This window comes from Castor canadensis, chromosome 5 (assembly GCF_047511655.1).
Source record: "Castor canadensis chromosome 5, mCasCan1.hap1v2, whole genome shotgun sequence".
NCBI lineage: Eukaryota > Metazoa > Chordata > Mammalia > Rodentia > Castoridae > Castor > Castor canadensis.
In genome coordinates, this window is record NC_133390.1 from 73,892,772 (window position 1) to 73,909,067 (window position 16,296).

General features: G+C 53.0%; 1 protein-coding gene across 31 annotated transcripts in view; it reads right to left on the reverse strand.

Annotated features, from left to right (window-relative positions):
• Positions 1 to 349: 349 nt before the first annotated feature.
• The window catches only part of Tnk2 (tyrosine kinase non receptor 2), a 48,571-nt gene continuing 32,624 nt past the window's right edge, over positions 350 to 16,296 (reverse strand). For 14 of the 31 annotated variants that reach the window (XM_074073407.1, XM_020176496.2, XM_020176495.2 and 11 more), the window contains 11 exons: positions 15,487 to 15,764; positions 13,933 to 14,059; positions 13,388 to 13,534; positions 13,196 to 13,290; positions 8,149 to 8,343; positions 5,507 to 5,598; positions 4,786 to 4,908; positions 2,865 to 4,213; positions 2,679 to 2,774; positions 2,383 to 2,510; positions 350 to 1,173 (listed from right to left, as the gene is read on the reverse strand). In XM_074073407.1, coding sequence (XP_073929508.1) covers positions 1,167 to 1,173; positions 2,383 to 2,510; positions 2,679 to 2,774; positions 2,865 to 4,213; positions 4,786 to 4,908; positions 5,507 to 5,598; positions 8,149 to 8,343; positions 13,196 to 13,290; positions 13,388 to 13,534; positions 13,933 to 14,059; positions 15,487 to 15,764 — 2,637 coding nt within the window. In that variant the 3' untranslated portion in view covers positions 350 to 1,166. Of the gene's footprint in view, positions 1,174 to 2,378; positions 2,511 to 2,678; positions 2,775 to 2,864; positions 4,214 to 4,785; positions 4,909 to 5,506; positions 5,599 to 8,148; positions 8,344 to 13,195; positions 13,291 to 13,387; positions 13,535 to 13,932; positions 14,060 to 15,486; positions 15,765 to 16,296 lie in introns of those variants that run through there. The other 17 variants (XM_074073391.1, XM_074073400.1, XM_020176491.2 and 14 more) reach the window with 8 other exon arrangements.

Consider the following 16,296-nt stretch of genomic DNA (forward strand, 5'->3'; position numbering starts at 1 on the left):
TCCTCCTGACCTCTCCCTTCTGAGTAGATGGGATTATAGATCTCTGAAACCATGCTTGTTACTTAAGTTTCTGGCTTGACTCCAGCTAACCTCTCCAGAAGCATTCCTGCATTATAGAAATCAGTGGAGGAAAAAACATGGGGACCGTGATAGTGACTGGATTAGGTGAAGCTAGGATAGGCCCCTTTGAAGGGAGAGGTTTAGGGGTTCCCAGGCCTGCACCTCCTCTCTCTGCCTATAGGTAGTGCTATAAGACCTGCTGTCCTGGGCAGGTGGCACTGGCTTGGGGGGGCATTCGGGCCTCAAACACCTGGCCAACAAGGCAAAGAAACAGACAGGCACAAGTAAATAACATAAAATAGAACCTAACTTTATTTCTCTGGATGAAGCAGATATTCATAGCTGGGGCAGCAACTTTGGCGACAGAGGCTGGTGGGAAAACACGGAATGGTGAAAGGGAAAAGTTGGTGTCAAATAGGAAGCAGTGGTGTCCCTCCATGGCAGCTGTCCCCTTGGTCTCCTTCCAACCCTAGGGCCCTAGGCCCTGATCCCTGCTATATAATAGTCTGCCACCCTCTCTCTGCTTCCTAAGCCACATCGGGCTATTTCCAGGCACAAAATCCTAACACTAGCCAAGCCCCATAACATGTCCATAGGAAGGCCCCAAGTCACATTCTGTCCGATACCCCAACTGCCTGCCAGGGACTCCCTGGAAAAGGGCCCAGCCCTGGGAGGGCCTGCAGGTTGCTGCCTCTTCTCTCGTGTGGCCAACACATCTTCCCTACCCAGGTCAAGCCTGACTTCCTCTCAGTCTGGTACCCCTAGACAGAACCTGGGGACATACTCCAGCCACAAACCCAGCCAAGGTCTGGAGCCAGAGGCTGGTCACACACAGGGCCTGCTGAAGCAGCTCCCTGGCCTGCCTTCACAGGGCTCTTCCCACTTCTTGGCTGGGACACCGAGAGCAGAACCAAGGTGCACAGGGACTGCACTGGGTGAGTGAGATGGGCAAAGTGGGCCTCCCAGTCTCCAGCTGCTTTGACTTCACTTTCTTCACTGGGAGCAGCAGGTCCTCCAGGCCTGAGTGGGGATGTCTCCCCAACCCCTGTTGCATGGACAGGCTCAAGTGATTCCTTCAGGGCAGATACTTGCTCTCCAGACACCTCTCACCGCCTAATGTAAGGGAAATAACCAAAAAGAACTTCATTAACAAGGACTGGTTAAAAAGGGTACTGAAAAATGAGGGGGAGTGGGTACCAAAGAGCCAGAGGGAGTCACTGCCTCTAGGTACCATGCAAATAGGTTGAAAATTGGTTGTTTTAGGCAATAATTTTAGAACTTATCATCATGAAATGTCTTTTTTATTTTCATAAACTGAATAAACTAAGAGAACAAATCTATTTTGTATTAGGATGTCAGGGACAATAAAACCTAAGGTTATCTGGATGCACATTAGGGAGAATAACTATGAGATAATGTCAAACACAGAGTGACTGTCCTGTGTGTGCTGTGACAGATCCATCTCCCATGTTTCTGACCACTTCTGATCCAACACCACAGACAAAGAAGCTCAGACACCTGCATGAGGCCATATGGTCAAAGGGCAACAATGGCTAGTTCACCTGTCATCTGTACCCCACCCTGGCAAACGGAGCCTCGCATCCCAACACTCGCTTCTTAGGATGATGCCAACTGACACCTTTGCCTGGGTTTCACTACTTTTGGACTGGATAAAAGTTTCATATATATATTTATATATCATTGTATATTATTTACATATCTATATGCTTTGCTTTATAATATATATATGTATATAGACACACACACATAAACACATAAAGCTTTTTATAGCAAAAAAGTAAAGGGTGTTTTTGGGGGGGTGGAGAGGATGGACATTCCTTTAAACAGTCATTAACATTTTAACTATTACTTTATTTTGAAGTACTCCAGTTTGAACTCATTTGCTAGGCAGACACTCTACCACTTAAGCCATGCCTTTAGTCCGTAACTGTTACTTTAAACAGAAACAGGAAAAAAGAAGCAAGAACTATTTGGTTAAGTCATTGGGCCTAAAGTACTGCTCCCAAGAGCACTGGGTGCTATGGGGGAGCTAGGGAAGCAGCCATTTCATCCCAGAGTCTGGTTCTCTCTTACTTATCAACACTTGAGAAAACCAAGCTAAAAAAGGTTAAATGAGTTAATTTGGGAGGAATTATTTTCCGCCCAATCTACCTCCTTCTTGGTACCCATGCCTGCCCTCCCTTCTACCTGGTGGTGATTCCTATGTCTCTCGGGCCACATGTGGCCCTCAAGATGGGCTTCTCCTTTTGTGGGGATCTCCCTCCTAGAACAGGGAGGCAGGGCAGTGTGGAGCTTACTTACTTGTGATGGGCAGGACCACAGGAGCCCAGAAGGTGGCAGCCAGCTTGCTCCAGGTTCCAGTCAAACATCTCCAGCACTTTGTGGCACTCTACTCGTGGTCGCAGACCCAGCCCAAAGAGCTGCTCCACCTGAGGGACAGAGAGTGGTGCCTAGGACACACGAGGGCTGAGGGGCACTGGACCATGGGGCAGGGGCAGAGGAGTCAGAACTAGGGGGTGGGGTCGGGAACAGCAGAATCAGTTCTCAGAGTCCCTGACACCACTCCTGACACCAGAGTGGACAGGAGACAGTGGTACCTTTAGATACTGGGCAGCCCTCTGCACGTTCCAGCTGTGACTCTGCAGAGCCGCCTGGCATTCCTCTGTGGTCACCCCATGCACCATGGCCTGCAGCTGGGCACACCCACCCATCAGCACCACTTGGCCCATTCCTCTGGGTCCCTTGGGCCCCTGCCCCTCACCTAGTAGAAGCCTGGCACTTACCATTTGGACCTTGTCCACTGGCCGTCCAGCCTCTGGCCCATCCCCAGGGCAGCCTCTCTGTGGCAGCCGAGCAGTACCCCTCAGAGCTGGTGGCCGTACCCCTAAGTTGCTGTTGTTGGTGGAGAAGTTGGCTTTGGGGTCTGGGGCAGCCTGGGGCATTGGTCGAACTGTGGCTGTGGGGGCAGCAGGGGCTGGAGTGCTGGGTGGGGGCAGCAGCAGAGGCACAGGTAGGGCAGCCGGCTCTTCAGGACTCTGGGCCTCACGCAGGAAACGCTGGTAGCGCTCCAGGTAGGGAGGGCGCTCAGGCAGCAGGTAGTAGTGGGTGTTGCTGACCTTCTTGCCATCGCGGACAATGGGCAAAATGCAGGGACCAGCCCGTGGGCCAGGAGCCTGGATCACCTGGGGTGTAGCGTACTTGGGGTCTGAGGCGAAGCTCTGGGTGGTGGGCATGGTCTTCCCAGGTGAGCTTGAAAGCCGGGGTGGCAGGGGAGAGCTGCCAGGTGGCACCAGGGGGCTGGGAGTCCTGGAGCCTTGAGGGGACAGGGGCTCTCGGGGAGGCACCCGGGGAGGAGAAGATGGTCCAGGCCACCGACCCATCTCCTCCTCGCCTAAGGGGGCTGGAGACAGCTCAACACGTGGGCGTGTAGGCCGAGGGGGAATGGGCACCCGGGGGGGCACCTGAGGTTTGTCATCGCCCCCTGGGCTGGGTGAGGAGACCAGTGAGCCAGCTGGGACCTGCAGCTGCCGCATGCACTCCTGCTGCAGTGCCTGGAAGATCTCTGCAGTCTGGGCTGAGCTGGGTGGCTTACCTCCACCCTGTGGGGGGAGGAACAGGTTGTCTTCTAGGGCAGGGGCTAGCCCTGCCTGCTCAGGCACAAAGGCGTAATTGGTCTCACCCTGGCTGGGCTCAGCAGGGAGCCCCGTGCCCACCAGGGTGCTATTGATGGAGCAAACCTCAAAGTCATCCTCATCTTGGGCTACATCATCATAAGCAGGGGGTGGGGGCAGTGGGCGTGCATCCCAATCCACCACAGGCGTGGGATGCAGGGGTCGTGGCAGTGCCCGTGTGGGGCTCTGTGGCGGTGTCTTGTCCAGCAAGGAGCAAGCATCCATGGCCAACTGTGCCAGAGAGGGTGCGCAGGGCCGTGGGGTCAGAACCATGGGCTCCTCGCCAAAGTCGATGAGTGTGACCTCACCCCCACTGTTTCGGCCTGCCTTGGTGCCTGGTACTCGGGCAGATGGCTTTGCAAGCCACAGCCCTCGAGGCAGGCCTGGCTTCCGCAGGCCCAACCTCTTGAAGTCACTGGACAGGGGGTCTTGGTCCTCGCTCACAGGGTCATAGGTTGGCTCTGTGATAGAAAGGGAGACCCCAACAGGGAGGCAGTGTCAGGCAGGAACAGGGCAAGGGAAGGTAGGTAGGTTGTGGAAAGCAAAGTCAAGTATCCCCTGCCAACTGTCCACTGACAATTTCCCCAGAAATCGGCCATCAGCTGCCAAAATTCTCAGTGCACACCTGACCCAGTCCAAACAGGAGAACAGAACTGTCTGCCATCCGTTTTCAACGCTGGTGAGAGGCCCCAGCCACTAGAGCAAGCAACATCCTTGCCCTCATCCCCACCTCCATTATGGCACACCACTAGTGCAGGCATGGGCAATAGGAGCTATCCATGGAGAGGACAGAGCTGTTCATCAACCACCACAAAAGCCAAGACCCAGTCTCTGCAGGTCCAAAAGGGAGTGAGGCAAGTCCCAGCCACAGCACAGTGAGGTCCAAATGGGCACCAGGACCATACTCTTCTCTGGAAGTCCAGGCTGTTGAGGGTGTGGAGCAGGGAGGCAGGCATGCTGGACCGGGACAGCAGCAAAAGCTCACAGCACACTCCCACTCCCCTCCCATCCAGCCAGCTGCCATAGCCTGTACCTTCCAGGAGGAGAGGAGAAGTGAGAGGAGAGAGAGGGCGGGGGCAGGGGCCAAGGCATCCTGAGCAGCCCCACTTACTCTGAGTGAAGATGGCAGGCTGAGGTGGGCGAGGTGGAGGCTCCCCTGCAAGAAAGGCCATGCGGACAGGGAGGAGGGAGAGTGACAGAGCAAGACACAGAATAGAGAGGGAGACAGAGCCAGACCGACAGCAGAGTTTGGAGAGGGTGGGGAGGAGAGAGGAGAGAGTAGTGAATAGGAGTGAGCGAGTGTACAAACCCAACTGCAAATGAAAGGCAATGGGGCAGCAGGATGGGACGACTGTGTTCCAGAATGACAGGCACAGGATCTGGGAGATGGATGAAGCTTTTGGCTGAAAAGGAGCCTGTGGGGTGGTTTTGGCTTGGAGAGGAGAGAAGGATTAGGGGGAAGTGAGGGAAACCAGGATCTGTGAAGGCCAGTGAGGAAGGGGAGAGGAGGAAGCTGAGGTGGGCAGGGCTGGTACAGGACCAACCCAAGGATGCCCATTTGGGTGGATACAAGCTGCCTCTCTTCTCCCACCCCATGCCTAGCTGAAGCCAGGGACACAGCTGTCCCACTTGCTGTCCTGAGCCAGCTGTCCCCAGAGCAGAACAGCAGGCTAAGGGTAGCTAGCCCAAGAAGACAGTACCCACTCCTGAGCAGCCAATGAACTAGGGACGCTAAGGAGTGGGAGGGCTCTTACTTTTCACCCTTCCTAGATGCTGAGTGGATCGGGAGGTGCTCAGTTCCACGCTCAGCAGGTCAGGAGGGTCCATGGGGTTTCCCAGATACAGCCTGTGAGGAGAGAGGTAGGTCAGAGGGTGCGATGGGGACAGTGAAGAAACTTCTGGCAGAAGTGCTTAGCCTATCCTCTGGGGTCAGGAAAAAATGAAACCTTGAGTGTCTAGGGACAACACATAGGAGCCCCATCATCTTAGAGGACGCCAAGTGGCAGACCTGAGTCAGGAGCTTAGGGCTCTTGACTCCAAATCTATAGATCCTGATCCCTTCTACATATCTAAACTGTAACCAGAGAAGGGTGTCATGGAGAAAACACAGAGAAAAAAACACCTGACTGTAGGCTAGAAATTCTAGGACTTCAGGGACTCCCACATACCCTACAAGAGCAAATCAGCCCCACAGCACCTTAACCCATGCTAGGGAGCCACTTGCCGACCCACTCTCCTTAGTCCAACACAGGCCTAGCCTAGGACAGAAACAGGCTCCAGACTCCTAGCAGGGTGGGCAGCAGGCACCCTCTGCTGAAATGCAGAAGTGGAAGAGAGGCTGGGATGCTTGCCCTGCTCCCCATTCACCCTCAGTCCCTGTGCCAACTGTCAGTATCTAGGACTTAGTCACTGGGGCTGATTAAAGCCCAGAAGAATGGGGCTGGGCTGGCCACAGCATGCAAGGAGTAGGGCAGAGGGCATTTCACTCTCTTGCCCCAGCAATCACAGGCCCTGTCTGGGACCCAGGTAAAGTCCTCCAAGAACCTGGTGTTTTGGTGTGTGGGGGCCCAGAGGGTGAAGGCCTGTTTCACCACTCCTCTCAAGACAAAGGGTCACAGAGCATGGAAGCCTGGCAAGAGAGCTGCTAGGGGGGTTTCCAAGGGCTGGTGGGACATCCAGGAAGTGTCTAATTCTTCTGTGTCTTTCCCAGATCCCCTCAATTATCTCACTTGAAGGAGCTGTGAGTCCCACCCAAGCACAGTGAGCTCTGCTGAAGAATGTGGGAGTGGGGGGCTGTGCTGCTACCTGTGTGGCCCCCAAGTCTGGGAAGCAAGGCCACTCCTGCCTAGGAGTGCACACAAGATGTGAGCCCCGATCCCACAGGCTCACATCTCCAGGGCCCTGGAACTACCAGGAGAAGGAAAACTGATGCTCAAAGGCAGGGTCACGAGAGAAGACTTCCCGATGAATTACTTCCCAAGTCAATCCCAGTGTGCCAGGAGAGGTGAAGGCTTAGCCCTGGTGGTCTTTTCACCAACAGAGAATGGGGGCTTATCCTTGGAACTTCCTGACCTATTCTGCCTACAGTGAGAAGCCATGGGCAATGAGAGACCCTCTGCCCCATGCCTATGGCAGCGGAGGTGCAGTGGGGAAAGAAGATGCTGGAGGCCCAATGAGGATGACCCAGATCTCCTCACCCCAAAGCACCCCAGCATTGACAGCTATCTCCCAACTTGGGACCTCCTCTCTGGTACCTACAACTTTGTCCCACTCTGCCTTCACATCCTGTTCTAGTATGTGGGGCTTCTGGAACAGAAAGGAGAGAAGAGAAATGAGCAACACATAGAGAGACAGAGGAGGGTGGTGGTGGGGGCGGGGGGGGGGGGCGGTAAGGGCAAGACAGAGAGAAAATGCAAAAATGTCTCTGCTTATTCAGGCCTCAGACACTTACAGACCTGGTCCAGGGCAAAAATATCACTGCAGTCTGAAAGGTCACTTGGCCTGTAGGGAGATGCTCTGCAGAGCCCACGTGCAGTGCTGGACTTACAAGCATTATTAAGCCAGCACAATCCCCAGTGCTAAACCACAGAGTACTGAGGGAGGCAAACGACTGTAATAAAAAGAGCAGACAATGCAATAGCACAGAAAGATAAAGTTGCTCCTATAGTGAATGAAGTCTGGATGGCAAGAAGAACTCTGAAGGACAAACTATAAGCTCCATGGCATGAGAAAAGCAAAAACATGTGCCCCTGTGGTTGGAAGACTTGTCAGGAAAGGGAAAAGCAGCTAGCCACAAGGAGAATCATGTATGCATGTGTATGGCTGGAGGGACAGTGCGCATGTCAGCTTGGGTCAGGAGGCTGGAATGTGCATGATCTTCAAGTGGCACAGTGACACCTTCTGCAGATGACTGCAAGTGCCCTGCAGCAGACAGCAGGGCACAACAGCTTTCCACTGTAGGCAAGAATGGAGAGACTTCCATGGAGAGACTCCCACTTCCCCTGGGTGGGAAGGCTACAGGGCCACACTGGCCTTGGGAAATGGACTTGGGAACAGCCTTTTGGAAGCATCTCTCATGCCTCCTGCTTTGAGTACTTTCTCACTCAGAGTGTACTTACAACCCTTACCTCATTAGCTCCATCTCTTGCCTGTTTAACAGACTAAGTAAACCTCAGACATTACGAGACTTGCTTACAAACTCACAGTCTGAGGCTTTCTAGGGTTCCAGATTTTCACAAGAGTGAGGCAGGGATCAAGAAGAAAGGATGGGATCTGGGGTTGGAGACAAAGACAGGAGATGAGGAGCCTGTAAGAGCCTGTGTGTGGTATGGTGAGGGGCTGCTAACACCCAAAGCCCCAGGCTGGATAAGGTCTGCAGCTCTGTCCACATACTCACTCATCAATCCTGTCAGGGAAGCCCCAGCAGTGGCGGGGGTCACTGTCGCCATGCCCTGTGTGGATGAAGCTGTTCTGCAGGGGCTGGCTGATGTCCTGGGCTGACAGGCCAGCCACAGAGGTCACCACATTGCGAGGGAAAGGCCCCACACACAGTGTCCGTGTGTTCTGTCCACGCCACCAGTAGTTCTCAGCCCTGCCCAACAGAGATGGCACAGTGAACACCAGGCATGAGGGAGAACCAGGCAGTGGGACCCTTCTCATACCATGATCTCTTTATCCATGGAACCTGGCCACCTTGGCAGAAGGGAAGCATGGGGCATAAGGCCTCAGGACCAGGCAGTCTGCATTGGCCCACCTTCCCCAACAGCACCCCCATGACCTGCCACTCCCTGAAAAGGGCCTGGCTGTTTACTCACAGCCTTACCCTAAGCTCCCCAGGTGGGTCAGGCAGCTTTCCCTACAGTTTACAAATAAAGAAACAGGTTTCAACAAGCGACATGACTTGCCTATAGTAACCAGAATGATTGCAGCAGACCTAGGATTCAAACCAGTTGTTAACTATGCAGAACTAGTGCCCTTCTCACACCACCTTGCCTACCTTCTCTCCTGATAGGACTGGCCCCAGGCCTGTTCTGGCCTCAAATTCACTCTTCAGCCAGGTTCCAAGAGTTTTAAGAGATGCAGGGGCCAAAGGAAGCACCACAGGCCTTCACACTGGGGTTGGTACTAAGTCTTTCAATGACAAGCTCCCTCCTGCATGGAGACCTTAAAGTATGTGGAGACATGGTGTGCAACCCAAGCCTTCTCTTCCCAGTGCTCCACACACCCTCAGGGCAGGGCTATGGAACCCCCGCCCTTGCTACCCTACTCATCTCCTCAAGATGAGTTCTAATCCAGAAGGGAACTTGGAACTCCCAGTGTGGATGGACAGTAGGACTCTCAGTCCCTTGCTCTGACCACAGACAAAAAATGTGGGTTGACAAAATCTAAGGCAGGATCTAGGCCCAGACAGCAGGCAAACGGATGGGAAAGAACAGAGTTCTCTCCTGGACACTCCACATGCCCCAAAGCTCTGACAGGGTGCAAGATTCCTGCACCTGCTCATACTTGACATCGTGGGCAGAATCTGGACTAAGGTGAAAATGGTGACAGTCTCATACTGCTGTGGTATGTGTGGCACCAAAGCTCCCTGCTTACTGCTACCTCCTCACCCTCACTCTGCCTATCCCAAAGTCAGATGAATATAGAAAGGCCTCCTCCAGACTGTGGCCAGTTGGGCGGCTGGAGGAGGAGGTGATGTCTGAGCTGCTGGACCTACCACTTCTCAAGGCAATATAACCCCACTGGGGTGGCATCATTTCCAAAATGATCCCAGAGACCTACAGTCAAACCCCATGAGTACAGCAGTCCTCAGGGAGGTAAAAGGTGGAGTGAGGGGAGGCGGTGCCCGCAACTGCTCCTGATAAACAAGGCAGCCTGCCCAGCCCACCACCAGACACAGAAACCCTGCGATTACTCCTTGCCTTCAGGGTGGGAAGGGCAGGAAAGGAAGGAAGAAGAGAGGACAACACCCAGAGAAAGAACAAGACCCATCCAAAAATAGTAGGGTCATTCCAAGAAGGAGAGAAAGGGTCCTGGCTGCATACAAAGAGCTGCCCATTGGGGCAGCAACATCTGCTAGGCACCAATGGCTGCTGCTGCTGTTCTCCCCCAGTATCACTGGCTTCCTGGCAGCTTCCTTCACCAGGCAGCCACTCACCACCCTGGAGCTGCCATTGGACTCTGCTCTCTACACCTCCTGAGAGGTGCTCATTAACTTGGGTGAGTATTGCAGCTGAGAAGAATGGATGTGTCACTCCCTCCACCCCTTTCCTTTGATCAGCATGGTCCAGCTCCTCACACAGATGCGTCCTTCCAGACCCACTTCTGAGAGCAAAAGGAGACACCAAGTCCACCTGCCCTTACTACAGATACGGCCAACACCAGAATCCCATGGCTGTCAGGAGCCCCAGTAACTCTTTTTAAATTCATACTTTACTGGAAGAAGGAGAATGCATTCAAGCATGCTCAGTAGCAGCAGTGTCCACTGGCAAGGCTCAAATGGCATTCCAAGATGGCCAATGCTACATATATCACTCACTACCCATATAGGCCCTTTAGAATCAGTGAGGCCAAGGTGCCTAGAGGGCCAGGCCAGCCTCTCCACCAGCCTGCTGTGGCCACCCCTCTCTCCCTGGCACGTACAGACCAGAGTCTCCATGATGAAGGGAGAGCCAAGCTGGCCATCCACAATGACTAAAGCAGAGACAGACAGGACAGGGAGGCCCTGGATGAGAAAGAAGACCTAGCATCTCCAGCACAAACTTTCTACTTCCTGCTGCCCTCAGGCCTCTTGGCAAAGCCTCTGGGACAGAGAAGACAGAAAACTGCAACCTGAGCTGAGAGCTGTACCTAGTGCTGTGCTAGCTCTAGAAATCTCAGCACCTTGTTTCTGTCCAGAAATGGCTGAACAAGTGTTGCCTATATATTCTACTCAGACATGCACACACTCCCCTGCCCTTTTCTCTGGGTATCCCAGGTGCCCCTAGCCTTGAGAGATAACCCAGATTCTTGGTCCTTTCCTCCCCACCTACCTAGAGCAAGCAGAGGCTCTAGAACCAGGACAGACCAAGAACTTGCAAATAGATTTCAAAACCTCTGGCCCCTCTACAAAAGAGCTGTCAACTATCCCTCCAGGAAAGATCGGTCATAATTTGTCCCTCTGAATCTAGATCCAGTCTCCTAAACTCAATTCATAAAACACCTAGGTATCTTCTCTCCCCACTGTCAGGTATCCTGAGAAGCAACTAGCCTACAGAGTCAGTCAGAAGTGGGGACAAGTGGCTGCCCAGGCTCTGGACTAAGAAATGTATTGAAAATAGCTTCAGCAAGAAGGAATCCAAGGCTAAGAGAAGAACACAGAAAATGAAAAATCCAAGAGCCAGAGAAAGACCCACACAGACAAACTGCAACCCAAACAGACACGAACAAAGCCCATATGCCTGGAGACATGGAGACAGACTCAGCCAAACAAACAGAGATATCCGGGACTGAGAAGGCAGAGTAAAGCTCTGGTACCACCGACACACAGGCCCACTCCCAAAGCCTCACCGGCTGTTGTGGCCTCCTGCCCCTTACCTCCCACTTCCTGAGCAGCTCCAGGGACTGAGGGCAGAAACTGTGGAGGAGGAGCCCTATGAGCTTAACTACTGGTGGTGGCAGCTACTGGCAGAACCAGCAGCTGGGGCCAACCGGCGCCTGTGGCGGAAGGGCGGGACGGGGCGCACCCACGATGGCCTCCCAGGAAGAGCCATTCCCCTGGCTCCTCCTGCAGCCTGCCTGCTTGCAGTGACCCAGGGCACCAGAGACACACACCCAGAAACACAGGAAGCTCCTGAGTCACCCCTCAGGGATCACAGGCTCCCATGAGAGCAGGAGATGGAGGCTGGTAAAGACCTGGGGTTATAGGAGCAGAGGAGGGCTGGTCAGGCCCAAGGCTCTCTGGCTTCTAGAGGTAGGAATGGCCAGAGACCCAGACTTTTAGCATAAGGCTCTGCCAGGTACCACCAGAGTGATCCCCACCCTTAATCTTCCTATTTCCAGACTTTTCCCCAGGGTGCCATGCCTCTAATCCCTTTCCTTGCCTGTTAGCTCCAAACCTACAGACCGTCCCCAGGTCTCACCTAACATTTTTCTGTTTTCTTCTACCACCAACTCATTACCATCCTCTGCAACCTGCTGGAACTTCATTCTTATTCCCAGACACTGGGCCCAAGATGAGGGGGCTCTAGCCTAGGGCAGAGGGGCAAAGGCCATGTAGGTGCAAGTAAATTCTAAATACCCAGCTTCCAAGGCCCACTTCACCACTGCGTTGGGCCCAGAGGTTCACCCTACTCATTAGCCCCTGTGAGGCACAACATTTAACTGAGTGCTGCCCTGTAGGCATCCTTGCCTGGTTCTGAGTCAGAGGACAGGAATACAGGGAATTCCCTCACTTTTCCTTCTGGTCCTTAACACACACTCCCTACCCCAAAGGCATCTTTAGCTGCCCTGCCCTAACCAGTTCCTCAGACACCATAGGTATCAGATATAGGAGGAGGGGCCAGCAGAGGGCAGGGCCTCCAAGGCAGGCATTAGAACTGCAAGAACTGTGGGGGCTTGCAGGTAGGAGGTCTGACTCAGGAGATGCTGCTTGTAGGGTAAGATGTGAGTTCTCAAGGTTGCAGGGGATGCATGGGTCAGGATCAGAAAAGTCCCTGTTATGAGGGACCAGAAAGAAAGGAGTGAGCCAGGCACCAGTGGCTCACACCTGTAATCCTAGTTACTTAGGAGCAGAGATCAGGAAGATCGTGGTTTGAAGCCAGCCTGGGCAAATAGTTCACGAGACCTTATCTCAAAAAACCCATTACACACAAACGGGCTGGTGTAGTGGCGCAACACATAAGCCCTGAGTTCAAACCCCAGTACTGCAAAAAAGAAAGGAGTGAAGGTGAGAGGCCAAACAAGAAAGAGGCTGAAGGGAGTCCCATGACTGGGATGGGATGCCCTGGGAAGAAGTGGAGGAGGCTGTGAGACTCAAACCTGACAAGGTGGTGGGCCTGGACAAGGCTGCTTTTGAGTTCTGAAAGGCACCTAGGTAGGTCAAAAGGTCCCTATGCTGGAGGAGGTAGGGAGATGGGGATGGGAGGAGGAATGCTTAGGAGTTCCAGTGTTTTTGCTTTGCCCTGGAAGCCAGGCAGGGTCATAATGGCAGCCTGGCCCTGATCCACAATGCCAAGGCTTGAGCCCAGTGGGAAAAGGGTAACAGAGACAAGTTGGGCAGAGGCCATGTGCACAGCAGCACCACTGGGTCCTGACCCCAAGTTCTTAGGAGCCTGACCAAGGCAGGCCTGTCACCCCAACCCAGCTGTGTGCTTCCATGGGAATCTTGAAGGTAGAAGAGATCTCTGTTCATGTACCCTTCCAATCTGTGCCCTTCAAGGCGTCCCAGTTCAGGGCAGACCTACCTTCCCTCAATGACAGTGATGACATCATTCATCTGGATATGCAGCTTGTCTGGTTCTTCAAAGTCCTGAAGGGCCCGCATGTCAGTGGGCTGGGCCTGGAAGCAGAAGACAGGCCATTGCACATCCAGGACTAAGCCTCAGGTGGCTCCTTGCTCAGATAACCCAGCTCCTGTAAGCAGACCTGCTCCTCACCTCCAGCAGAAAGTCCCTCAGGGCCACAAATGTGGGTCTGTCCTCTGGCTTGTGTGCCCAGCACTGGACCATGACATTGTAGATATCTTGAGGACAGTCTTCAGGGCGGGGCAGGCGCTCCCCTTCCTTGTCAATCTTATGCAGGATCTGAGGGTGGAGTGGTATAGAGTTCGAGGACAAGCAGAGCACTCAGATCTTTGCTCCCTACCTTCCCTCCAGCCCATCCTATAACTGTAGCTTCTGGCTGCCATGCCTGTCCTCCATAGAAGAAATCTGCTCCTGGGAAGGGGTCCCATCTCTTGGACCCTTATTCCCAGATGGACAACAGGCAGGCATGACAAAGGCAAGGTAAGCTCTTCCCTCCCCTGACCCACTGGGGCAACTCTTCTCTTTGCTAGGTTTTCCAAGAGGACATGTGGATATTGCATGGGGGGAGATAGCAGTCCATCAGATGAGAGCACCATGGTTCCTACAAGGCCATGTTGGGAGCAAGTGATGAAGTACCCTCACCTACCCTATGGGAAGTGCATTCCTAGTCTCCTTACCTGACTGCCATTGAGGCCAATCCAGGGCTCCTGGCCATAGGTGAACATCTCCCACAATGTGACCCCAAACATCCAGGTGTCGCTGGCATGGGAGAAAGTCCGTGTCTTCAGGCTCTCAGGGGCACACCTAAGAGAGGTAAGGATCTAAGAGAAGGCCTCTAGAGGACCCTCCTACGCCTGCATTTGCCCCAGTGGACATAAAATACTCATTTGCTAAGAATTTACTATTGCCCTGTGTGCCAAGTTCAACAGTGGCATACTGAGGGACATGGTATAAGGTGCACAAACTGGGCAGGACTTTTTAACCCTATGGTGCACAGCCTTGGGGAAAATCACCTATGCTTAAGACTCCTTATTCACATGCAGCCTGGAATGTGAAGGAAGGGGTTTCCCAGCTAGGGAAGCAGAGAAAGGAAGGTCAGAAGGCTCTAGTACAGGAGATGGGATAAGGTTTCAGATTGATTTCTATTTAGAGGATGACAATTTCTAGATTTGGGGATCCTGGGATTTGGTAACTTTGGCAGGAAGGTATGGGTAGGAAATTTGGATAGGACCTTGGGAGGAACCAAAATGGGTGGAAACAATCATACTGACTTTCCCCAGATATTCCCACACTTACTCTGCGTCTTCCTCCTGGATGAGGGGAGAAACACCACTACAGTGATACCAGAAAGGGACAATCCAGGATGGGCTGAGTGCATATGCCCTTGATAGAATCAAAGGATCTCTCAAAAGTAATGAGACCCAGGGATGGTCACTCAAGATTCCTAAACCTCATTTTCCTCATCTGTGAAATGGGAAAAATAACCTGTGCATTCCACAGTTGTTTTAAGGGACAGTATTTAAAAAGGTGACCTTATAGTTTACTACCTAAACCAGGATACTTGGATCCAAAAGGGGAGGGGGCTGTTAATGACTCCAGGACAATAGGCATAACCAGGATATGTGGTCCATTCATGGCATAAAATAGGTTAGTAACTAGGGTGAGCATACATCCTGGATTGTAAGGGTGCTCAGAGTCACAACTCTGGTGAGAACTGAAACAACTCCTTCTACCTCAATGATCATAGTCCTCTGGCTGCCTCTGGCACTAGAAGACCATGGCGATCTCATCACAGGATAAGCACATACAGGGGCCAGGGCAGGGCCAGGTACACCACAGTATATAGGCGAGCAGCCCTGGTCTATAAAATCCAGCATAGTTTGGGCCTGTCTGCCACTAGCTCTGCCTAGTACATGCTCAACAACCAATCTTGCCTGGTTCTGCTCCTTATATTTTAGGAGCTTAATACTGAGTTCTCCAGAAGCCTAATACCCCACTGAGTAGCACACGCTTTTGGGTCTCCACAGCATTTATCCCTATGCCTTCAAGTAACCTCCCTTGAGAATTCTTGGATGGATAAGGGAACAGATCAGTGCACAAGAAAGATGCCCCAGGCCCAGAACAGATAAGAGCTGCAGCAGGTACAGAAGGCCCCAGAAGCAAGAGGCCTGGGCCTGCTGGGACCAGGATGGGTTCTACAGCCCTGTGAGTCAGCAGTGCTTGTCCCTCACCAGGCAAACGGCACCTTGCGATGCTCCTGCATGACATAGTGGTCATCATTCTGGGGTAGGGCTCGCATCAGTCCAAAGTCCCCAATCTTGACCAGGTCACGGGTAGCCAACAGCAGATTTCGGGCAGCCAGGTCACGGTGAATAAAGCGCTTGGACTCCAGGTAACCCATGCCCTCAGCCACCTGCACGGCGTAGCGGCTCAGAGTCCCCAGGAGGAAGTGACCCTGGTGCTTACGTAGACGATCTAACAAGGACCCCAGAGGTGCCAGCTCTGTCACCTGAGGCCACAGAGAAGGTGAGAAGAATAAATCTAAATGAACTCCTCCCCTCTCTGAGCCCCCTACACAGGGCTCCCCATCCGTCCCTGAAGGCCTATGATAGCCATACTCAACATTCCTTCCTGCCCTGTCCTCTAGGGACCTCCAGGAGTCCTACAGCTTTCTAGATCTGTCTCTCCAGGCAACATGAGAAACTGAGGCCCAGAGAGAAGCAGTTCAAAGAGGACTAGACTAGAAATTACAAAAATTAACAAAGGCCAGCCCCTTCCATGGGTGCAACTCCTTGTCAGTGGTACTAGAAAATCCAGCTTTGAGGACTGGAGGCATGGTTCAAGTGGTAGAGCGCCTGCCTAGCAAGCACAAAACCCTGAGTTTAAATCCCAGTACTGCAAAAAAAAAAAAAAAATCCAGAGGTAACACAGTACTGGGATGGGCCCTTATGAGCCCCTTTGCCACACAGAGGGGGACCACAGCAGGACTTAGAAGACTTCAGACCTTCATCAGCTTGGAAAGTAACCACAGCACAGGCAGG